The 17,107-nt window shown below is 46.4% G+C and overlaps 1 protein-coding gene across 6 annotated transcripts in view; it reads left to right on the top strand.

Annotated features, from left to right (window-relative positions):
* FRMD4B (FERM domain containing 4B) overlaps nucleotides 1–17,107 on the top strand; it is an 892,718-nt gene that overhangs the window by 706,146 nt on the left and 169,465 nt on the right. For all 6 annotated transcript variants that reach the window (XM_069206591.1, XM_069206592.1, XM_069206594.1 and 3 more), the window contains 2 exons: nucleotides 884–940; nucleotides 1,679–1,701. In XM_069206591.1, the coding sequence (XP_069062692.1) occupies nucleotides 884–940; nucleotides 1,679–1,701 (80 nt within the window). The remainder of the gene's footprint in view (nucleotides 1–883; nucleotides 941–1,678; nucleotides 1,702–17,107) is intronic.

Below are 17,107 nucleotides of genomic sequence, written 5' to 3'. Positions count from 1 at the left end.
TCCCTTTGGGCTAGGATGTCAATTTTTCAACCAGTCCTTTGTCCTGCAATAAGACGGGAAGCATTAAAATACAGTCAGTAGCAGAAAGCTTTTCATTGTTATCCCCGTGGCCTTATTGAATCCTGTTACACGGGGTGCATTGCTCAGGGGTTTCTTTATTGAGGGAAGCAGCGGGAACAGAAAAGACTGAAAATGAGTTTCCTGGCCACCTTTTGTGTCAGTGACACTGAAGTGCCTTTGAAACACTCCCACTCTAACAATAGACATGATAATATGATCTAAATTGCACACTAGTAACGCTTATGTGTAGGAATAATATCGTTTTTACAAAAAGCAACAAATAGAAAAAAAGAGTGCGCCGTTGCTTGTGTAGAAATAATTCATAACAAATCAACAATCAACAGAGTAGAGCGAAGCCCTGGGTTTTGGAGATGGAGCGCTCTGGGCGTGTTTGGGTTTCCACGGGCGGGGGCGGGCGCTCCCGGGTGAGCCTGTGTATGTCTAAGGATAATCCTGACAGGACCGAGAAATATTATCTCGGAATGGGGCAGGCCAATCTCCGCCGGTGAAACCTGCGGGGCCGGCCACTTTCACCCGGCAAGTTAATAACAGGGAGCAGCGGGAATTACTCTGCAGCCAACTGCTTATTACATTTGTCCTGAGTCATCTTTTCGGAACGGTTCGCCTGCGAGTAATGACAGCGTTTCAGCGCCGAGCTGCGCGCCCTGTTTAACCCCTCGCGTCGCGCCTCACCCCTCCCGTCGGCTGCGCGATGGTTTAGCCTGCAAGTAAGCCGAACTTGAAGGTGCCGGGCAGGGACAGGCTCCGCTCCGCCGGGTGAACGACCAGGGGTCGCTGAGATCTCTCTTTTTCATTCCCACAGGGTCAGATCGAGGTTGAGAGCAACACCATCTTCAAGCTAGCTGCTCTGATCCTGCAGGTGAGTGTCCGCGACAGCTGCTGGCTCTTTTATTCACTGTTTGTCGCGGTGTGTACCTGCCACATTCCCACAGGCTGTATGGTGCGGAACCCCCCTGCGTTTGCGCATCCTTCGGCTGTCTCTGTAAGCAAACCACCAGCCGACGGAAGAAATAGCAGATATGTAATGAGAAGGGAAACGTATTTTGTTTCGTTATTTGGCGTAGTAATCGTAATTGTTTTTTGTAGAGTGCATAATTAACTCTACTTTTCTTAACGCTTGAACGTCACCAAAACCCAAACAGCCATGACAGCCTTCAAAATTATTAGTTGTATATATTAACAAATTACATCTTCCGTGATTAGAAATGCTGATCTTTGCTGAACTAGTCTTGTGCAGCGTTAGTGAACGTATTGTATTTGTCTGGAAAGTGTTTTGTTGTGGACAGCGCGCGCCGTTAAGGCCGTGATCTCGTTGACTAACGTGAATAGACACATTTGTGCATAGCAGTGATTTTCACGATGCCATCTGTGACTTGCCCAGGATTACTAAAGTAGTTGGTGGGTTGCTTTCAGGTCAGTGAGGTAGGCCTGATGTTTCCGCAATAGTGGTCAAGTATAGTCGTTTTATTTCCTTGAATTATGGAACTGCATGCTGAATAGTAGAGTAGCCAGACTGAATTTCCGTCCTGGTGTTGTACAACAGATTCTGAATAATTTAACATTCTTTTTTTATCTTTTATTGCTGTTGCATTTGCAGGAAGCCAATGGAGACTACACCAGGTAACACCATTTATCATTGAATTACTTATGTGCATGCGGCGGTGGATGCAAGTACTTAGTTACATTTGAATTGTAGATGAATGTAATGCATACATATGTGACTGTCTTTCTGTAAGTAACAAGAAATACATGTTTTTTTAAAGTTTGTAACTAAGGAGGATTTAGTTTTAAACATCTTTATCAAACCTCCCGAGTGTCTCTCTCTTGATGGAACAAGTCCTTATTTCACATTCATTTTTAGTCACAATCATGCAGCGCTTAAACTCCTAGAGGGGGTAGTACGCGCGATACAGATGCAATGAAAATACAATACAGTACAATGATACATTCGAAAACATTTAACGAGAAAGTTCAGGTTGACCAGCATTGCCATGCTAGCGGATCTGCCCTGGTTAAAACATTGGTTCTGTTTAGTTTGCCTTGTCACAAGGTCAAGCGTTGAAAAACAGCCTGTGATTTTGAAAGCACAGATGTCTCCCGGGTGGGTTAGGTGTAACATTTTAAAATAAATATCAGTTTCGAGTATTGGTTCTGTCTGTGGTGCCCTGATGTGTGCATTGGGATGCAGCTTGCCAGCTGCCTTTCCTGCAGTTCCCTCTGCCGCCTGCCTCAGCAGCTGCCCAGCAGAGGCCCCGGCCCTCCCGCACTTGACCTCTTGCCTGCATTGTTCGAAACCTGTGGGACTTGGAGTCACTGCTCCGCCTCGCTGCACAGACTCCTGAAGGGCTCTGCCCACTGCGTCGGCGTCCATAAAGCTTTGAACTTGAGACACGGGCTTTCTGGCTGGGACTACTTGCTGAACAAATACACAATCCGCAGGCCGGCGATGGGCGGGTTAATGGTTTACTTCTGACAGGCAGAGGCATGGTTCTTGTTTACTGGGCTTTGCTTGAACTGGCAGGGGAGGTGGGGGGGGGGGGGGGGCACGATGACCCTTGAAAAGTTCATAATTCCTGGCTAGTAGTGACCGAATGTTACGTTTACCGAGCCGAGGCTCCGAGACCCAACGTTCGGTTTTGGCCAGGATCACCTCTTTACTATGCATGATTCACACGAGGCCAGATTTACCATTAACGTAAGAGTTGTACATTCTTGTAGTCAGGCATTAGTACATGCTGACGGTAGAAGGGAGAAACCCGTGTTTAGCCTTTAACGTGTGTTCTCCTTGAGTTGATCAGGTTGGAGGCCCATATCCCGAGAAGGCAATCAGAATTTCTTTTAAATCTAAAAGTATTGACATTTTGTTTATCATATTTCTGTAAAATGGCTCAATGTTGCCAAACCACGTGTCACCTGGTATATGTATGTCTGTGCGAGATTTTGATAACAAACAATTGCTCTTTGATGCACAAAAGCCATGTACAGGCAATTTCCATCACCACTCGTCCTTGTCTGCACTACACAGGCATGAACATTATTCATTTATCTTTGTTTTTCTATACCTCTGTTTGTTCTCTGCTCGTCTTTATGGATATAAAGCGCCCAGATCACAAACTCCCAGTTTGCTCGATGATCTGATAAACCTTGCACCCTTAGTTTCGGCACTCGTTATGGAGCACATTTTCTTTGTTTTAGACTCTGAGTTTTAGAGCCACATTCTGCTTTGGTATACTTTATTTCTTCTTGCCTTGGTAGTAGTTATTCTTTTTCTTTTATCTCTTATCAAGCAAAGCACTTTGGAAGGTACAACATCTAGGTTTAAAGTGGCTAACAATCGATTTTCTGATGCCAACCGTAGCTAGAGCAAACTCATAACATGTAGATGTTTTTTTATTTGTGTTCATTAGTTTTCCACAATATGTGTGCCACACAATTTCCGTAGCACGTTCATGATTGACATCCTCATTGTACAACAGACATCCAAATAACAGGTGGGGGACCGCATCGATACCCACAAACAAACAGTTCACACTGGTTTCCCCTCTATGATCCACTGTAACATACTTTATGTTCACAGTAAACAAAGCAGACTGAAACTTTCCTGCGATAGAGAATATAACAATTCTCAGGCCGTATTTATTCACAACCATATAAACACGACATAAAAAAATCATGTGTACAGTATTTCTTTTCATCCTTAAATTTCCATAATTATTTACAATATGCATCTCAAATAGTTCATGTTCTTTAAAAAGGAGTCATGGTTGTCCACCCACCAGGCACCTGTGGCATCATCTGTAAACTGGGGGCTGTATTCCCCCCAAAACCAATTAAGCTTCACAAGGCGAGACTCACCTGCCCCCTCAAGATAGAGGGGGCGCGGGCCAGCATGAAAACTGTCCCCCAATCCAACCATGCCAGAGCCAACCCTAAGCAAGGGATCCCCCCTGGCCCTCAATGGGAATGATACTGGGCAACCGGGCCATACCTTGGTCCCCTGGCGCAGTCTCATCCCCCCAAATTAAAAAATTCCAGGGTCATGTAATGGAGTACCGTGGGGGGAGCTATGGACATTCGCGGTAGCGGTCGTCCCGAGCCCCTTTCCTAGACCCACAGCACCGCCACCCTGGTTTGAGCCATAAAGCTCCTGATACCGCCTTGAGTTCACCTGCACTAGTATTCTTGATGCCAAGGTTATCCACCTGTTTTGTGCCAAAACATGACGCCTTCCCTCCCACAGGCCTGGTTGGTTGCCCGACCAACCAGGCCTCCCCCTGAGGACAAGAAGCTCAGTTCTGAGAGAGACACTGTATTGAAAATGCTATCAGGTTCTCAACAAACACAGTATGACCACCATCCGACAGGTGAACTCCATCGTCATGAAACATTGCCTCCCCTTGAAGGCACCCATGCCCAACAGTCCTTAGCACTGATGTGTTCAAAAGCCATTTCATGCGGCTGTTCAGCCGCCTGGCTGATTCATTAAGGGCCTTCGCTGAGCGCCCCAACCTCCAAATCCGCCTAGATATGATATGGGACCATGCAATGACAGCCCCTGGACACCGCTTTGCTAACCAGGAGATCTCCACCATCAAGTCCTCAAAAACTGATCTCCTCCCGATTGTTGCCAGATCATTGCCTCCCACGTGAAGGATGATGAGCGCTGGCGGCGGCAGCCACCGTCGCAGAACCTCCTCGATGAGCTGGCGAAGACCATCAAGGCGCAGACCCCCTCCTGCTATGCAAAGAAACCTGCATCCTGTGCCCGACTGCGATACAAGTTGAAGAATGGCCGCGCCCGACGCACAAAGGAATGCCCAATAACCCAAACACTGGCAGGAGCCATGTGCCCAATGGTGAACTGAGAGGTCCTGAGAATAGAAAGAAAAAACGTTACACATGAGGTCATTGACGTGTGTCAAAAAGGTGTTCCTAGATCATATGGAGGCGTACATAGCGTTTATAGCAATCTGACTTCCACCTCCCAATCCCTTTTACCGTCTCGGTATTGAGCCCTGCCCCTGCTGCCGATGTTGCTGCCCCTATCCTAAAGGAATGGGCAGTAAATTTGCCATGCATGCCAATTGCCAGTAAGGCTTTCTGCAATACTTGGGAAAACTGATACCTAGTAAGTGGTACGCCAGATGCATGGACTAATAAAGAGGTGGAAGAAACCTTGGGACGAATCTGCAGGTACTTGTTAACTGCACATACTGGGCAACCACTGAGGTCACCAGCCCTCCCCAGTATTAACTGTTCGCCCCTTCCTGCCTGGTCTGTCTTGGACCGTGGTATAGTAATTACCAAATCCCCCCCTTTCCAGAGAACATGAGTCACCAACATTCCGCTGTGAATGTCCTGCTTAGACCTGGTCACAAGCTCTGAGACTCGAAAAGCTCCGTGAAAGGCAAGCACGAAAGCTGCCGAGAATAGAGTGGACTCAAAATCTGAGTCACAGATCCCAGTCAGGGCCCCCAAGATCTTTACCAGCTTGTCCACGTCAGTAGGGCGCCGCTGGTCCGGGATCGATCCTTCCAACCTTTCCCATCCCTTGAGCGCCTGTCTGATAAGAAAAGATCGAGAATGGTCAGCCCCACCCACTAGTTGGGTAAAAAAGGCTACAGCTGAGATGTGACGTCTGGCACTCGCAGCAGATTTTCCCTGCCTTCGCAAAAGCTCAAGAAAACCCAACCAACTACTCAAGGAACCAGGCTGCGCCAAGGGGTCGGTAGATGTGTGATTTATGTATCTATGAAATGCATTCTTATATGCCCTTCTTGTTTTTGGTGCTAGGCTGGCTGCCACTAGATCCGCCAAGGGTGAGTTCCAAGATTCCACAGCTGCCCCGGGAAATATGTGGGCTCCAACTCGACCCCCGGGGGGAACTGCCAAAAATCCTGTAACTTGAAATGAGACAATGCATCAGCTGCGTTATTAAAAATTCCTGGTACATGTTTTGCCTGAAAAAGAATGTTATTCTGCAGACAGATCAACACTAACTCCTTCAACAGTCCTAACACCCTTCTGCACTTTGCATGTTGAAAGTTAATGCTTTGGACCACTGCCATGTTGTCAGACCAAAAAAACACAGATTGATTGCGAAGATGGTCTACCCATATGTGTAGTGCAACCACTGTGGGAAATAACTCAAGGAAGGTGATGTTCTTAACTAACCCGGATGACTCCCAAGCGTGAGGCCAGGCCTGAGCACACCACCTGGTACCTCAAATGGCCCCGAAACCACTACTACCCGCTGAGTCAGTAAACAAACCGATTTCCTGATTGGACCGCCGAGGGGCCGGCCATACCACTGACCCATTGAAATCCTGGAGGAAAGCCAACCAAATCCTTAAATCCTGCCTTACTTCAGCAGACAACCGCGTCCTATGGTGCTTTTCTTTTAAGCCAGACATAGACTGAGCAATAGAGCTTGAGAAAGGGCACCCCATTGGAATGATCCGCAAGGCAAAATTAAGTTGACCCACCAATATCTGTAACTGATGCAGGGTGACTTTTTTGGCTGCCAAACAGGTTTCTAAGGATGCTCTGAAGGCCATGACTTTATCCTGGGGCAATCTGCACTCCCCTCTCACTGAATCTATTTAAATGCCCAGAAATACCAAGGATGTGGCTGGACCTGTTGTTTTTTCCTGAGCTAAAGGGATGCCGAATTTATCCATCAGAGACTTGAATGCAGTCAAATACTTAGCACACCTATCTGACCCGCTTGGTCCCAGGAACAAGAAGTAATCTAGATAATGAATGACATTAGGTGAGCCTGAAACTTGTGTAAAAACCCACTCTAAAAATGTGCAAAATTGCTCGAAATAAACGCAGGAAACTGAACAACCCATAGGCATGCATTTGTCATAATAGAACTTCTCTCTGAATTGGAAGCCCAGCAGATGATAATCATCAGGGTGAACAGGCAAGAGTCTGAAGGCTGATTCTATATCTGCTTTTGCCATGAGAGACCCTTGACCCAGTTTCCTCAATAAAGTCAAGGCGCCATCAAGAGATGCATACTTGACTGAGCAGAGGGCTGGATTGATTGCGTCATTCACAGAGGCTCCGCGAGGAGCGGAAAGATTGTGTATCAAACTAAATTCCCCAGGATCCTTCTTGGGAACCAACCCCAGGGGGGAACAAACAAAATCCTTTAATGGGGGGCTGTCAAGTGGCCCAGCAATCCTATTTAAACCCAATTCCTTCAATATCTTGCGTTCAGCTACCTCCTGTGCCATGTCTAAAGACTGCTGATTTCTACAAAATTTTGGGCCTTGCACCCCTGCAGCTGGGATCCTAAAACCATCGCGGAGAGTGCGTCTATCGTCAGGGGCAGCCCAGGGTCAAGAAAACAACCTGACCCTAGAGGGACTTGAGTCCCCCTTTTAAACTAACTCGGGCTGCCCCTGCTGATTACCTGGGAGCCCCCACCACACCCCCTTCACCCCTTGGGGTGAGCGCGATTTTCAAAATTTTCGCGGCAGCCACAGTTGGGCTGCCGGACGAAACCGGTCCGATCTGGCCCGCACCTGTATTGGGGGCGCGCTATGCCGTGGTGCGCGCCCCCTACCCATTCCAGCTGTAACAAACTCCTGCATTCATTATCCCTTTACCTCAGCACTGTCCCACACATCTAGACATCAATGCTATTTTATACATGTGTCCTGGAGAACCTTGTCATCAAAGAGTCATTCCGCTTCATGTTCTCTCTGTTCCTGTCTAGGTGGTGGCCTAGTGTTTGTAAGAATTATCATAGTTGCATACCAGTTTCATGCACTCTGTTGCATCATGTTCCCAGTACCTGCGCTGGTTGTGAAGCTCCACCAGAACAGGGTCCAAAGCAGTGATGACATTGAATCTGGTCTAGGACATCTAGTGAGAGTCATGTTTCTATACACTTGTTAGGAGATCAAAATATGTCAAGTGCTCCCACTTGAAAGTGTTTTGTAGGAAGAATGTGGGTACTTACTTGCATAAACAACTTTGTGGGCTTGTGAGACACATTGTACATTTTAACTACTGTATGTTTCATTTATCACTGCCGAGATGTCCCCCTCTCATCCCTCCCCCTTCTACCTCTTTCACCCAACCATCAGCCCCACTCCACGCTTTCCATTAGTGTTGTTCTCATTACATTCAAGCTGCTATGTGGCTGTGCTAGGAGTCCCAGTTGAGAGAGCAGAGGATTAAGCTTTGAAATGACACTTTAAAATCGTTGCCAGTAGTGAAGTGGCACGTTAGTGTGCCTGATTCTTTTATTTTTATTTTTAGAACTTCTAGTTGCATTTTCTAAGTGAAGTAGGAATTCTCCTGCTTATAAACGGGACGTTGTTGTAATCTTGGCTAGAAATACAGATGAAGACGCTGCTTAATTTATTTATTTATTGAGAGTGTATTTAGCCTGTACCAGGCACATACGTGCTACGGTGTTTAAAAAAGCATCCTGACTTGACCAGAGACATGAAGGAAAATAGAAAAGGGCAGAGATAAAATACACACACTGTGATCATACCAAATATCTATATGATAGTACAGTAGTCCAAAAATGTAATCCCTTAGGTGTGTGAATATCTTCTTGATACAAAAATAGTGTCAAAGAAAAAGCTAAAAATGTACGAATAAAAGAAAAAATTAAAATGTGCAAAGAATGAAAGATTAAACACTTCTAAGTAATTTGTACAAATATGTAGTTTATCGCCCATGAGGAGGGTAATTTAATAAAATCGGTATGCATACCCACCAGGGAAATAATTATGACAGCCACAGAAAAAGTCCAGACAACGAGCAATGAAAGGAAGGATGAGCCAAAGTAGTGATGGAAAGCAAGCGTTTCAGTTCTTTTTTAAAGTTAAGGGCAGAGGCGAATAGGAGTTCCAGACTTTGTGTGCACAGCCACGCAGTTCTTAAGATTTCAAAATATGAATTTCAGGAAGAGGAATAGCTGAACTTTAAATTCAGTGATAGCTGCCTGAGATAGGATGTAGTACCCGGATAATATGGTGAGAGTGGCTGCTCTCTGATACAAGTTAAAGTGTTGCCTGCAAATAAGATGGATTTTCGGTATTAGGTAGAAACAAAATTATCATCACCAGTCCAAACAGAACAAGCACTTGTAGCATATCTTTGAAGTCATGGTCCGGAATGTTTGATCCCCCAGAAAAGTTTGAGCTTATTAATGGTGCTACTGGCTAAGGGATTGATGTGTTTCTTCAGTTGAAGACGAGAATGAAGAGTGAGACCCAATGATTTGACATTTTCAAAGATAGAGTGCAGTCAAGGATTTTAGTAAAATCCAGGCAATTTTAGGCAATTTTAGGCTTGGCAGAGTCAGTCTGTGACAAAATGAGGAAGAATTTGTTTTGTTTAGATTAAATTTGAGATGAACAGTCTCTGAGTCTGTGATCTGCTAAGATTCAAAGCAGGCATAGTATTGTCAGAGGAATAAGATATCTTCCGGCAGAGTTAGTGTCATCAGTTTAATGGTGATATGAAATTCAAGATTCTCAAATGATAGCACCTAAATGTTCAATATAAAGATTGAAGAGAGAGGGACTAGAACAGAATCCTGAGGTACACCTTGAGATAGAGGAGCAGGTTGGAGAAAGGGTGGTCAGTTCTAATAATTTGTGAGTAATTGGATATATAGGATTGAAACCAATTCAGAACCATACCCTCAAAACCCCTCCTCTTCTTTAGAGTTGTGAGTAAGGATATTATGCCTGACAGTATCACAAACCGCAGATAGTTCCAAAAGTTGCAGTGGGCATGAGGCACCAGAGTCCATAATGCATAGGGCACCATTAGTCATTTTCAAAGTAGCGGCATATATACTGCTTCAGACTGGAAATCGATTGGTAAATTGCTGTCCTTTGGAAGCTGATTTAGTTGACTTTTTCCACATCTTTCCAAGATTTCAGTCTGAGACAGTAGCCTAAAGAATGAGCGTAATTATTTAACATGATTTGGGTCAGCAGGTGTTATGTTTTTTAAGACGGGTGACCCTTAGCCCACTATTAAGAACTCAGAAACACTTCTTAAATGAGAGAAAGATTGATAGTGTGGAGCAGTTAAGTTTAGTATGGCAGCACATCTCTTTGGATTGGTTAGGTGGTAAGAGATGATGGTTGAGCACTTAAGTACCAGGTGGAAGCACATCTCGTTGGATAGGTTAGATGGTAAGTGATGGTTGTTGTAGTTCAAGGGTTTAAGATTGCAAATAGTGAAGAAGAGGTCAGTAACAGTTTTTTCTTTGAAGCTAGGCCAGACAAGGCAGGATTGGATTTTTTTTAAACTTTGAAAACAAAGAAATAGCTGAATTATTCAAATTTTTTGCTGAAGGAGGATGCTGAGCTGTTGGCCTTTTTTAACTCAATTAATGGCCATTTTCATTTTGATTTGTGATATGGATGTAGCTTTAAAACATTATTTCTTGGTGTTTGAAAGCCAAAGGCTACATAATTCAATTCTGTTGAGTCACTTACCTTGAGAGCACCGCTTTTGCATGCCAGCACATGAGCACATGAACAATGTCTGAGAAATTAATTATGTTCTGTTTTGTAATTATTTGGGAATGTGCTGATGCTCACTACATTGCCCCTCAACATGCGAGTATTGATAACATAAAATAATAATTGGGAACAATGGAAAGAGTATTATGACATGGCCAAAAAGAGAGATGAATTGAAATGGCATAAGTAATTGTTGCATTTGAGTAAATAGCTATGATTGGGAAGATTAGCAGCCACTGACTCTATCATTAAAGGCAGAAACTGCAGAGGAACTTCAGTACAAATCTATTTTTAAATTCTGACACCCTCTTTACCTAGACCTCATGGGGTCAGTTTGGATCCCAAGATGGAGTTTGTTACCAATAAGAGAGCTCTCATCATGGAGCTTGTGCAAAAACATTAACTGAGGCAGAACCACTAAGTTGAATGCAGTCCCTTTTGTTTCTTGTTACATATGGTTTGTTTGTTGTGTTGATGTACAAAAAGTCATCGTGGAGAGAAATGCTGTTAGAAATGGGGTTTCTGGTCGGCCACTGCAGGCACCGTCGCAGTCCTTAGAGGGATAGCCTCGGGCTACCAGGTGGGATGGTCCACCAAGACAAGAACAAATCTGTTGCCCACAGCTGTCCTGGGACCAGAGGCCCAGTGATGTCGATGTCCACCCTCTCAATGGGTGCCATCAACAGGAAAAGGTTGTAGCAGGCTTTTCACTTCCCCCCGTTTTGCCAATCGCCAGGCAGGTATGACAGGACCTACATAACACATCTAAGGCCTTCCTCACTTGAGGCCATAGAAGGGGATAACAAGCCAGTCAAAGGTCATGTCTTCCCCCAAATGACCTGCCAGTGGCACATCATAAGCCAGACCCAGTAGGAAGGCCCTGTATAATTGGGTGAACACTGTTAGAAATTGGGTCTCTAGTTGGCAGAGGTATGCACCCTGTCCAAGTATGGACCACAATCCTAGTCGGGGTGAGTCAGATACATACCCTACATCAACCTGTAGTCACCCTCTAGTAGCTTGGCACAGAGTCATCAGGCTGAACTTAAGAGGCAATGTGTAAAGTTTTTGTGCAACACTTAATTACAGTAACGCAGTGAAGGACACCACAAAAAGACTCCACACCAGTTTAGAAAAATAGGGAATATTTATCTGAGTAAAACAACACCAAAACAACAAAAAGCCAATCAGTGTAAATCGAAATATTAATTTTTAAAGAATAAACTAAAAGTAGTACATAGAAGTGGGTAGTGGTCAAAAGGTTACTTGAAGTTGTGAGGAACCGGTACAAATCCAAAGTTCAGGGTGACCACGATGAAGGGTAGGCTGGCTACAGAACCCACGCATAGTCCGCTGAAACAGTACCTTGGATGGAGTAAGCGTGGATGACGAGAACCAAAGGGGATGTGTCGATATTTTCCATGCAGTTGGGTCACTGCCTCATTGTTAAGCCTTGCAGTCTGGTCCTGTGTTGGCACCGAACTCCATTGAGAAGAATGTGTTGCGTCGGTGTCGAGATGCGCAGAGCGTCATCTTCAAGCTGCGCAAGCTGTGAAATCTGCTGTTGTCAAGCAGCCTCAGCATCAGAGGAGTGATGCGCTGATATTTCTCACACAGTCGGGTTGATGCACTGGTTTCCGCAGAAAACAGCTTCTGAGGCCCACGACTGGAGGGGGCACCTCAGGCAAGGGCCGAACTCACAGATGGCAGAGTCCAGCAGCACCAGGAGAGTCGCAGGCAGATTTCGATGTCCCTGAGACCGCAGGAGAACAGGGGCAGGCCAACAAACCCTTGGATAATCTTGGGTTCAAGGATGTAGAGGACAGGTCCAGTCCTTCTCACTCCAGCCATGGAGCAGCAGTCCTACACAGCAAAGTGTAGCAAAGTGGCAGTCCATCCTACAGCATAGCACACAGCAAGCAGGAGGCCAATGCAGCAATGCAGTTAGCAGAGTGGCAGTCTCTCTGGGCATCACAGCAGTCCTTCCTGGCAGAATGTCCTTAGTTCCAGAAGAGTTCTGATTTAGTGGGGTTTTGGGTCCAGTACCAGTTGAGCATTTGAAGTGGGGGAGCTTCAAAGGAGGTCTTTGAAGTGCACAATGTCCCTGCTCTTCCTTCCCTGACTCCAGGCACTCCAAAGTGGGTTATGCAGTCCTTTGTGTGAGGAGAGGCACAGCCCTATTCAGGTGTGTCAGCTCCCTTACTCCTGTCTAACCCAGGAAGGCTCATCTACTTTGTGGTGGGCCATCAGGATGCAAATGTCCCACCCAAGCTCCCTTTGTGTGTGATTTTCTAGAGGGAATGGACACAGCACAGCTGTCATCCACACCAAATGTGTATTCAGAGGCAGGCAGAGGCACAGAATGGTTAAAGTAAGAAAATGTCCACTTCCTAAAAGTGGAATTTAAAGACTTACAAATTAAAATCCAACTTCACCATAAGTTATGATTTTAAATTGTCTGTCCAGAGACACCAAACTCCATATTTCTATATCTTCCCAATTCGGAAGTTACACTATAAGGTTGCTTCAAGGGACCCCATAGTTAACCTATGGGAGAGGTACATCTTGCAGTAGTGAAAAACAAATGTAAACGTTTTTCACTACCTGGACATCTTAAACTTAAAAGTACATGTGCAACTTTTTAATTACACTGCACCCTGCCCTTGGGGCCAACCAGAGTCTACCTTAATGATGACTTATGTATACTAAAAAGGGATGTTTGGGCCTGGCAAGTCGGTTTACTTGCCAGGTTGAAATTACAGTGTGAAACTGCACACATAGGCTCTGCAGTGGCAGGCCTGAAACATGTTTGAAGGGCTCCTGTGATGGGGGCACAATCAGTACTGCAGGCCCACTAGTAGCATTTAATTTACAGGCTCCAGGCACATACAGTGCACTTTACTAGGGACTTGCAAGTAAATTAAATATGCCATTTGTGGATAAGCCAATGTTACCATGTTAATAGTACAGGCACCTGCACTTAAGCATTAGTCAGCAGTGGTAAAGTGCAGAGAATCATAAGGCCAGCAAAAATGAAGTTAGGAATACATGAAGTCAGAGGGCAAAAAAGTTAGGGGAAACAAGCCAAGGATGCCAGGTCTAACACATGTCCTCCCAGCTAAAAATGGAGAGAGCTTCCCAACCCCTTGGTAGTTCTCTTACCCAAGGCGGAAGAACCTGAAGAGGTCATCATGATTGGCGTGGTCTGTTTCAGGACAGTGCTCCACTGTAAAGTCCAGTACCATGTAGGGAGATGGACCACATCTACAGTTTTAAACTCTCACCCCTCTTCTGCATTAATCATCTGAGGAGTCAGTGGTCTGCTTGAACCTTAGCTTCTTCAGCGCCCAGGCAACAGCAAAGGCTTCCCTTTCAGTCGTACTCCACCTCTGTTCCCTTCGAAGTAGCCCCCTCCTTGCCCTCTTCAGTTAATTGTGTGAGCATGGCCCCTATGCCATTCTCTGAGGCATTGGTCTGCACAACAAACTCTTTGGAGAAATGAAGGGCCTTGAGCACGGGTGCAGTGCACATGGCTTCCCTCAGGACATCAAAAGCTTTCTGGCACGCCTCTGTCCAGATCATCTGACGTGGCTGCTTCTTAGAAGTCTGCTCTGTCAAATGGGCAACACTGGTGCCGTATCCCTTGATGAATCGCCTATAATAACCAGTGAGGGTTAGGAAGGCCCTCACTTCTGTCTAGGTCTCGGGGGTGTCCCAAGTCAGAATAGTGTCAATTTTGGGTTGCAAGGGATGTACCGTGCCACCCCCTATTTGGTATCCCAAATATACCACAGAAGCCTGACGTATCTGGACTTACTAGCCTTTATAGTCAGGCCTGCACTCTGCGGGGCCCAAAACACTTCCTCGAGGTGGTTCATGTGGTCCTCCTCTCTAGAGCTGAAGACTTCAGTGTCTTCTAAGTAGGCAGCACTGAAGTTCTCCAACCCAGCCAGGACCAGATTGGCCAGCCCCAGGAAGGTGGCAGGGGTGTTTTTCAAACCAAAAGGCATGACTCAGAACTGGAAGTGCCCTTCTGGTGTTGAGCACTCTGACCTATCTTTAGCTCTGTCAGCCAAGGCAATCTGCTGATGCCCAAACGTTAGGTCAAAAGTGCAGAGGAACTTAGCAGCTTCAAGCCAGTCGCTGAGCTCTTCAGCTTGGGGAATGGGGTGTGCGTCAGTCTTGGTGGCTGCATTGAACCTACTGTAGTCTACACAGAACTTAAGATCAGGTGTAACACCGGGCAGGGCAGTCTTGGGAACCAACACCACTGAGTTGGACCTTGGGCTGTTTGAGGGCGCAGTAACCCCTAACGCTAACATCTTGGAGACCTCCTCCTTGATGCTAGCCCTCACCTTATCAGACAGCCTGTAAATATTGTTTTTTACAGGTGTGCTGTCTACAGTGTCAATATCATGGGTACACCAGTGAGTCCTGGGGTAAGGGAGAACAAAGAGGCAAACTACCCCAGCAACTGGCGGCAGTCTCTCTGTTGATCTATGGTCAGTGTAGGGGAGAGGCTGACACCCTCCACTGACCCATCCTGCTCCTAAGAAGATAGGAGGTCGGGGAGAGGTTCATTATCCTCATCTCATCCACCCCATCATCAGTAACCAAGTGCATGGTAATCTCAGACCTCTCAAAGTGGGGCTTAAGGAGGTTCACATGCAGGACCCTCGAAGGATTCCTAGGAGCCTTGAGGTCCACCAAGTAGGTGACATAATTCTTGCACTCCTTCGCCTCATAGGGCCCAGGCCAATTGCCTTGTAGGTCCCGGAGCTCCACTGGCTCAATTACCCACACTTTTTGACCAGGCTGAAACACCGCCAGAGTAGTATTCCGGTTGTACCGTTGTTTCATGTCCTCCTGGCAAGCTTCCAGGTTCTTCTGTGTGAGTTTCCAGAACTTGGTTGTCTGTTTGCATAACACCAATATGTAGCTAATTACATCCTGAGGTGGCTTCTTCGGAGCTTGCTCCCAACTTTCCTTAACCAAACTGAGAGGTCTTGTCACAGGTTGTCCATATAGAAGTTCACAAGGGCTGAAGCCACCCCCCTTCCGTGAAACCTCCCAGTAAATGAACAAAAGGCATGGCAGGAGGGCATCCCACTTACACCTCATAGGTTTGGGTAGTCCCATAATCATGCCTTTAAGGGTACGGTTAAACCTTTCAACCAACCTATTGGTTTGGGGAAGGTAAGGAGTGGTGAACTTATAGGTCACCCCACCCTCCTTCCACATGGCCTTCATGTAGCTGGACATGAAGTTGGTACCCCAATCAGATACCGCTGCCTTGGTGAAACACACACAGGTAAAGATTCCCATTATTGCCCTAGCCACAAAGGGCACAGTCAACATCCTCAGGGGGATAGCTTCCAGGTACCCGGTGGCATAGTCAACCAAGACCAGAACAAATCTGTTGCCCGTGGCTGTCTTGGGATCCAGATGCCTATCCACTCAAAAGGGGTGCTAATGACAAGAAAAGGTTGTGGGGGGCATTGCACTTCCCCCCTGACTTGCCACTCGCCTGGCAGGTAGGACAGGACCTACAGTACACATCTGAAATCTTCTTCATTTGAGGCCAATAAAAGTGGGTGACAAGCCTGTCAAAGGACTTGTCTTGTCCCAAATGACCTGCCAGTAGCACATCATGAGTCATACTCAGTAGAAAAGCCCTGAATCACTGGGATACCACCAACACACATATTGCACTTTGCTCAGGAGGAGGATTAGGCTCACTGTACAAGAGGCCATTCTCACAATAAATCAGGTGAGAACCAGAGGCGACACCAGCTGCCTGATTTTTATGCCTACTTCTGAAGACTCACAAGAGTTGGGCACTCTGCTCGCAGCAGAAATCCTCCGTAGTGGAACCCTCTGCCTACTGCCAGTGGGTCAGCTCAGGCAGGTTCCCTAGTTCAGCTACATCTTCCCTTGTAGGTATCAGGGCCTTCCCCCTCCAGGTAAGCCTCCTCCCGGACCATGGGAATTTCAGGAGCGGGTTTCCCATGCCCCTTGCCCTTCCTCTTTTTGACAGGCACTTGGGCCATTCTTCCAGGCTCCAGATCATCTCGACCACCCTGTCGGGCTGCCACGGACTCAGGCAACCCCATCACCCGAGCTCTACCTCCTTCTGTTTGGTGTGCTCCAAGTCGTTGCCCAAACAACAAGGTGATGGATGGAATGCTTGAATTAATCTCAACCACTGGCAATCGCTCTGGACATCACCCAAATACATTGTTTTTTGGGCACCATGCCACCCCTGTTTTGTCCCAGCCATATGCAAACCAGTCTCGACCCTGCTCCCCATGGAAACAGTGCAGCCCCAACTGCCAGGCCATGTCTTCCCTGGACCAGAAACAAGCATCCTGGGACCGGTTTTGGGGTATCACTCCTCATCAGCCAGGCTAGTTTGAATCTATTGGCACAGTGAGCCCAGGACCCACATCTGGACAAACCCAGTGAACTTAGGGCAAAAAATGCAAAAACAACAAAGTGAGGGATGGAATGCT

This window comes from Pleurodeles waltl, chromosome 9, assembly GCF_031143425.1.
Source record: "Pleurodeles waltl isolate 20211129_DDA chromosome 9, aPleWal1.hap1.20221129, whole genome shotgun sequence".
NCBI classification, from domain to species: domain Eukaryota; kingdom Metazoa; phylum Chordata; class Amphibia; order Caudata; family Salamandridae; genus Pleurodeles; species Pleurodeles waltl.
Note: the sequence above shows the minus strand (reverse complement) of the source record. Positions and strands in the feature narration are given on the sequence as shown.